Here is an 8,078-nt window from a genome sequence, read left to right as displayed (position 1 = left end):
GGGCCACTCCCCTTGTAGTAAAAGAGAGCAAATACATTAGGGTACTGCTAAAGCAAAAGGTATAAATAAATGGTCAATGTATATGTTAACTGCATATTCAAGCATGTAATACAAATGGGAGTTCTTATAACATTTTTTTTTTTTAAACAGATCTGCATACATTTCTATTGAGCTTATAAGACCGGTAATTTCCTCTAGATCAAATTCTGGTTTCGAGGCGTAGCCCATTTGGCATTTTTTTGGTTTCACACTGTATCACGGCTCATTTACAGATGCCTGTATGATGCATTGCCACACTTTCAGCTAGTCAAAGACTGAGGCTGTGGTCATTCAACCAATGTGGTACTATTCATTTCATTGCAATTTGGGCAGAAATACTGTACCTCAGATGGAAAACGTAAAGTAATATCAAGTTTAATGAAAGCTTTGGATTTAAAGTCAAGTGCCTCGTTAGAGAGCTGAGAGTCCTCCAAACCAGAAGTATTAAGAGAGAGCCCCGTTAGAGAGCTGAGTCCTCCAAACCAGAAGTATTAAGAGAGAGCCCCGTTAGAGAGCTGAGAGTCCTCCAAACCAGAAGTATTAAGAGAGAGCCCCGTTAGAGAGCTGAGAGTCCTCCAAACCAGAAGTATTGAGAGCCTCGTTAGAGAGCTGAGTCCTCCAAACCAGAAGTATTAAGAGAGAGCCTCATCAGAGAGCCGAGAGTCCTCCAAACCAGAAGTATTAAGAGAGAGCCTCATTAGAGAGCTGAGAGTCCTCCAAACCAGAAGTATTAAGAGAGCCAAGAGTCCTCCAAACCAGAAGTATTGAGAGAGCCTCATTAGAGAGCTGAGAGTCCTCCAAACTAGAAGTATGGATGGGAAAAGACAACAGAAGTCTTTCCTCCAGCTATAGATAAATAACTTGCACACCCATTAGATTACCAGGTTCATGGAGAATATATTTCCTAGACATACAATAACAAAATGGGGTTATAGGTCAAGCTAAAAGAGGGTTTAAACATGGGTCCATTCACACGGTATAGAACTTGCCAGTGGCGCTCTGGGGTTGCTTTTAACTGAATCTCCCAAATGGCCTTTTCTTTTTAAACACATGACCTCTCACTGGGTACTGACTGGGGGATGAAGTGTGTGTGTGTGCGCGCTTTGGTTGGGCTCGGGGTCTGAATAAAATAAAGGCTCTTTCAATGAGCATCGCATTCACCTCATAGCCTCCATATTCAATCTCTGCATTGTTCTGTTATCACGACAGCCAGACCGTGTTACCAGACAGTAGAATTACTCAGTGTATTTATTACAGTCACAGCAATGCTTTACAATGTATTAAGAGTTATCCTTATCTTCCTCTGTCAGTGTCCCAGGCTGTGTAACAAATCTATTCACTATAGACAGCACTCCTTTTGACCAGGGCTATGGCCAGCTCAGATACACCCTATTCAGTCCCCAGACAAAAACTGTCACCCCATGACAGGAATCATTTGCAGAACTGAGGATAATGATACTCCCAGTGGACCACAGAACAACACTGACATCAGCTGGAACAAGGAAGGTAAGACATGGAATTTCACCCGCTACTACATTCAGAACTTTAATTGATACTTGCCACTCTTTTCTATAAATCAATTTGGCATCATCCTGTGAAGCAACCAATGCTATTTTTATTTCAAAACAGTTGCAAAAGGAATACATATAAAGAAAAAGCTTGGTAGAGGATGTTTCATGCAGGCTGTATAAAAAGGTATGTTGAAAAGAGAAAAAAAGGAAACCAAAGACAAAGTAAATACATTTATAAAATCTATTTAAGAAAGGCAAGAAATAAATCTCCACAGTAGAGGGCGCCCTTGAATTGTTCTGGGACTGAATGTAAATTAAAATTAGAGTAATCTAGTCGTTTGGTTGTCCCAGCTTAACAGATCTATCTATCTATATCTGCGAGTGAAACTAAAAGTTTGTGGATGAAGATTGTCCGGGTAAGTAAAAAAAAAAAAAGGTGAAATCCCTGAAAGTTGGAAAGTCCCAATCAGCAGGGTAAAAGTCAGTCCTCCACCCAGGTAGAAGGCAGGCTGGAACCTACTGGGTGATGTTCAATTATTTATAAAACATGAATATTTAATTATTTATAAACATATGAATATGTTGGTCTATGGTGGTTTTGGGGTTTCTTGTTAGTGTAGACAGGCTGGAACATTGGAGTTAGGGTTTCTTGGGAGCAAAGACGACAGGTAGTACCCGCCGGGAGTTGCTTTTCACCCAGGGGTGGGTGATGACGCTCTGCAGGGGGAGGCGCATAGAGGGACTGTGGCGGAGCAGCTTAGAGACCAGGTCCCGAGCACCATCAGACACCACCTTGGGGAACTGCAGGTCAACCTGACAGATGGGAGGTCATTCACCGTTTAAAAGCTGTGCCTTGGGTAAATATCTAACTACTACATTCTATTTAAAAACAGATGTTAGTCAGAAATCACAATGGAACTACTCAAGCGATTACACCCGAATTAGGGATAATATTACTACTGGATATACAAGTAATTGACGATAAAAAAAATGCAAACCTTTGTGATGCGCTTGTACGTGTCAGAGTGGCTGGCAGTTTCAAACGGGGGGTTTCCAACAAGGCACTCATAGCAGAGCACCCCGATGGACCAGAGGTCCACCTTCTCATCGTGGATCTTCCCCTCAATCATCTCTGGGGGCAGGTAGTCCAGCGTTCCACACATTGTGCGGCGCCTAGAGGGGGTAAGACAGCAGCTAGATAAGTGACAAGGTTTTCTAATGGCAACATGTCTACAAATAGATAGTCAAGATGGAAGAAAAACCCAGTGAATTCATGACATTCAGTGCATTTGAGGAGATCAGTTTGAGCTAGACAAGGTGCAGAATCTACAGTCTTGTTGACATAAACAAGTAGTTATTTGGGATGCAACAAGGTGATTTGTAGATCAGTGATTCTGTACAGTCTCAAACATACAAATGGACAGTATTTAGTTGTGAAGCAAACATATGAGGCTATAGAGGGTTGGGTTCAGGGTTCTCTCACCTTAAGGATGGGGCATGGACAGACCAGCCGAAGTCTGCTATCTTCAGCTCCCCACGGAGCCCCAGCAGCAGGTTCTCTGGCTTGATGTCCCGGTGAATCACCTTCCTCTCATGGCAGTACAGCAGCGCATCAGCCAACTCCTCCATGTACTAACAAAGGACATACAGATATTAGACATGACTCATTTCCACATTGCAATTCAAATGCAAATAAAGTAATGCCAACTTAAATCAATGGCAAAACGTAGCTACCATTATCAGACCAAAATATTACCTTATTATTACAAATATACTATCTAACAACCAAATGCCATGATTGGAGGATACTGATTATTCAGAATAGATTAATTAGCTTGTCTATGCAACAATAAAATGCCAACTTCTCTTACCGTAGCAGTGCGCTGGTCATCGAAGCGACCACATTTCTGCAGCTCTTTGTACATCTCACCCCGTGGGGCGTACTCCAGGATCAGGAAGACCCTTGAGCGGTCATGGAAGTAGTTGTAGAAGCGCAGGATATTGGGGTGTCTAAAGGAACAGGAGGAAGGAATGATTTAAATCTACCTTCTCCAACCTGAGAAAATAATACACCCTGAATTATAGAGGGAATACTGGTCAGTTTCAAAACGCCAGCTTAAAGCCACTCACTGAAGTACATTTCATAATGTTGGCGTCAACTAGCACGTCAAAACATTTCCCACAGAGAAATCATTATATTAAGGCAACAACCTATACCCTTACTAGGCTAGATTGAAAAAGTTGAGAAAAATTCCAAATCAGGGTACTACTGACCTAAGATGGGACTGAATCTCAATCTCTCTTCGGAGCTGGTGCTCCACACCTTCCTTCTCCATCTGAGACTTGAAGAGCACTTTCAGCGCCACAATGAAATTCAGCTTCTTATCCCGTGCAACGTACACGTTCCCAAACTTGCCCTTGCCCAGGGGCCGCCCGATGTCAAAGTCATGGATGGTGAATTTCCTGATGAGGAGAGACGTAGAGGTCGTAAAACCACACCTTCATGACACATCTAGTTGATAAAACCAAAAAATGCTAAGGAGAATTGACCCTTTTTTCTTAAACAAATTCCAAATGCACAACATCAGGGTGAGGTGACGATATTACTGGGCAAAAGACTTACTTTGCCGGAGCGGCACCGGAGGAAGAGGTGACAGGCTCTCTCCCAGGACCTGTAGTGACATTATAGGGATTCAGAATTGAGCAAAAAACATATTTGGTACATTGTTAGCACCATTAAAAGTGGTGTGATGTGTTTCTATACACTTTTAGATGGTATATCAGGCAGAATGGTAGCTATTGAAATGTACCTGTAATTGCGTTTTTGTCTGTAGCCTCTGGGGCAGATGGTATTTGAACTCTCTGAGGACCCACAGAAACCATTGAAGTTGCCATCTATCAGGTAGAAAAACATCCTAGATTAAACCTAATTGCCTCCAGCTCCCCAGTACTGGTTCAAAGTCAAGAATTCAAAATGGTAGCCAGCCAAATGGGCAACTTTATTTTATGGCAACTAGCTAGTCAGGAATGGAGTAGATGGGGTTCCAACTCCACGATGTACATCACGGTGGAGTTGGGTTGCGACGACTGTGGGCAGAGTGTACCTCCGACTAGATCAAGTCGCCCTCAGTCAATACGAGGAAACAGTTGGTGGTTGTATTTGATTAACGTTTTATTAAGAAGGATGGATTTCAGCAACAAACAAAAAAAAGCTGCAGAGGACAAACATTATGTACACAGTAAGGGTTTCAGAATGTACATTTTAGAAGTACCGACCAACAGCGACACGATGTAGTCAGAGCTACAGGGTTGTCACTAGTTACCACAAAGTCATAATTATGGATAAACCTCACCTTCTTCTACACTGTTTCTTCTTAAAGGGAAATGTAAATGTTTGAACTCCATATTCATCATCTCCAGCACCACCCCAACACACAAACTAGGTGGACACCGCTTCAAAATGAGTGGATTCGGCTATCTGCCACACACGTGGCTGACCGGTGTATAAAAACCAACACACCGCCATATCAATCTCCATAGACAAACATTGGCAGTAGAAGGGCCTGTACTGAAGAGCTCACTGACGTTCAACGTGGCACCGTCATAGGATGCCACCTTTCCAACAAGTCAGTTCAAATTTTTGCTAGAGCTGCCCTGGTCAACTGTAAGTGCTGTTATTGTGAAGTGGAAACGTCTAGGAGCAACAACGGCTCGGCAGTGAAGTGGTAGGCCACACAAGCACACGGAACAGGACCGCCGAGTACTGAAGCGTGTAAAAATCAACGGTCCTTGGTTGCAACACTCAATACAGAGTTCCAAATTGCCTCTGGAAACAATGTCAGCACAAGAAGTGTTCGTCGGGAAATGGGTTTGCATGGCCGAGATACATCACACACGCCTAGGATCAGCATGTGCAATGGCAAGCGTCGCCTGGAGTGGTGTAAAGCCTGGACTCTGGAGGAGTGGAAATGGGTTCTCTGGAGTGATGAATCAAGTTTCACCATCTGGCAGTCCAACACACAAATCTGGGTTTGGCAGATGCCAGGAGAATACCACTTGCCCCAATGCATAGTGCAAACTGTAAAGTTTGGTGGAGGAGGAATAGTGGTCTGGGGCTGTTTTCATGGTTCAGGCTAGGCCCTTTAGTTCCAGTGAAGGGAAATCTTAATGCTACAGAGCACAATGACATTCTAGACAATTCTGTGCTTCCAACTTCGTGGCAACAGTTTGGGGAAGGCCCTTTCATGTTTCAGCATGACAATGCCCTGTGCACAAAGCGAGGTCCATACAGAAATGGATTGTCGAGATCGGTGTGGAAGAACTTGACTGGCCTGCACAGAGCCCTGACCTCGACCCCATCTAACACCTTTGGGATGAATTGGAACGCCGACTGCGAGCCAGGACCAATCGCCCAACCTCACTAATGCTCGTGGCTGAATGGGAGCAAGTCCCTGCAGAAATGTTCCAACATCTAGTGGTAAATATTCCCAGATGAATAGAGGCTGTTAAAGCAGCAAAGGGGGGGGACCAACTCCAGATTACCCATGATTTTGTTCGCAGAGCAGGTGTCCACAAGCTACATGACCAAAAGTATGTTGATGTTGGGGTGGTGTAGAGATTATGAATATCACACAAAAACATTTTGAATTTAAACCTAACCACACTACTAACCTTATGCCTAACCCTGCCCTAGCTTGTGGGTTAGAGATCTAACGCCAAGGATGCTCCGATTCCAACATACAGCTCTGCAAGCGTATTAATGTCAAAATACATTTCTCACTCACCAAATAATAAAAGTCTGTAGTAAGTACAGGCTTAGGAGATCTTATACGTTTTGTTCTATGAAAATCTTTATCAGAAGCTTTTTTTTAATAAGCACATGAATGCTTTAAAATTCAGAGGTTAACTGACTGATATCTCAGAACAAAACATATAATATCTCTTAAGCCTGTGTTAACCTCAGACCTTATTTTCTGCGTTTAGTCATCCGTCACCATCATCTCATGTTTCAGCATGATAATACACAGCCATGTCGTAAGGATCTGTACACAATTCCTGGAAGCTGAAAATGTCCCAGTTCTTCCATGGCCTGCATACTCAGATATGTCACCCACTGAGCATGTTTGGGATGCTCTGGATCAACATGTACAACATGGTGTTCCAGTCCCTGCCAATACCCAGCAACTTCATACAGTCATTTGAAGAGGAGTGGGATAACATTCTACTGGCCACAATCAGTGTGATCAACTGTTATGCTGCATGAGGCAAATGATCATCACACCAGATACTGACTGGATTTCTTAACTATGCCCCTACTTAAAACATACATAATTAAAAAAAAATATATATATATATATATATATCTGTTACCAACAGAGGTATATCTGTATTCCCAGTCATGTGAAATCCATAGATTAGGCCTAATGAATTTATTTGAATATGAACAGTAACTCGGTAAAATATTTGAAATGGTTGCATTTATATTTTTGTTCAGTATACATACCGGCCATAACGGGAGTAAATGAAAATAGTTGCTCAGCGAAACTCCATATTTGGTGAGTAACTTACGTATTTTCACATAACGATTGCAGAGCTGTCTAATGGGAGTTTGGTTTGTTGCTTCCAGTGCGTTAGTTAGGAGAACCGTAATACCCATCATATCTAACGCACAGATACTGGGGCAGCCTAACCTTAAATTAAGACCAAAAAGTTAGTTCACACGATATAGCCATTTTGACTGATTGTGGTAACTAGTGACACTAATTCCATTGATGTAGCTACATCGTGGAGTTGAGAAAACTCGGCTAGGAAAGAAGGGAATCACAAAGGTAAACAGGACCAGTGTGGCGAAACTTACCGGTCTTTGTAGGCCTTTAGGGTCACAATTCTCCTTATTCTGCAAAGATATTGAATAGTTTAACAAGCTAAATTGGCTAACGTCATCATTGGCACTGCCCAGAAGTTGACGTTAGCCATAGATAAATGTTTTAACTAACTAGCTATTACCCTGGCTAATGTTAGCTAGCCAAAGCCATTTTTCAAACAAAGCTAACGCAAGCTATTAGCTACAGTGTTAGTTAGAGACAACAGTAATGTAGGAAGAAACTTTAGTAATTTAATTACAAATAAACTCTTACCTGCATCATACTGACGCATTTAGCTATATGTTAAGTACAATAACTTTAAAACCAAACGGCACCCTGTCCTTTGGGCTTCGACCGCCAATCTTTCAAATCCACTGTCGTTGTGTGTGATTGGCTAGATCAAATGTACAACTCCTCGTCGATTAGTCAGCCCAGTAGTGACGCGCTTCCGTTTTACTTCCTATTCGCGTGTGTTTTTCTGTTGTTGATGTTTGTGGTGTCGAGGTAGCGAGCTAGTTGTGGTGAGTTCCACACAAAACAGGCGAATATGATGACCATAATCAGAGGATCCCTCGCGTCATTGTTATCTAAATATTGTTTTTACACTGGCAAATATATTTATTTACACAATATTTAGATAACAATGACGCGAGGGATCGAGCAC

General features: G+C 42.4%; 1 protein-coding gene across 1 annotated transcript; it reads right to left on the bottom strand.

The window, feature by feature from the left end:
• Positions 1–1,259: 1,259 nt before the first annotated feature.
• LOC115197586 (aurora kinase B) lies at positions 1,260–7,813 on the bottom strand. The gene is made up of 9 exons (XM_029759245.1): positions 7,688–7,813; positions 7,408–7,446; positions 4,361–4,445; positions 4,174–4,222; positions 3,825–4,013; positions 3,422–3,560; positions 3,034–3,182; positions 2,549–2,723; positions 1,260–2,363 (listed from the first exon to the last, which is right to left on the bottom strand). Exons 1-9 carry the CDS (start codon positions 7,694–7,696, stop codon positions 2,190–2,192), a joined length of 1,008 nt encoding a protein of 335 aa, XP_029615105.1. The 5' UTR covers positions 7,697–7,813; the 3' UTR covers positions 1,260–2,189.
• Positions 7,814–8,078: the final 265 nt, after the last annotated feature.

The sequence above is a fragment of the Salmo trutta genome, chromosome 7 (genome assembly GCF_901001165.1).
Source record: "Salmo trutta chromosome 7, fSalTru1.1, whole genome shotgun sequence".
Classification (NCBI taxonomy): Eukaryota; Metazoa; Chordata; class Actinopteri; order Salmoniformes; family Salmonidae; genus Salmo; species Salmo trutta.
This window is presented reverse-complemented; position numbering and strand designations above follow the sequence as displayed.

Coding starts and splice junctions, on each gene's coding strand:
- LOC115197586 (XM_029759245.1), bottom strand. Junction 4,223..4,360: donor AGACAAAAACGCAATTACAG/GTACATTTCAAT, acceptor ATGTCACTACAG/GTCCTGGGAGAGAGCCTGTC. Junction 2,724..3,033: donor GTCCATGCCCCATCCTTAAG/GTGAGAGAACCC, acceptor TACCCCCTCTAG/GCGCCGCACAATGTGTGGAA.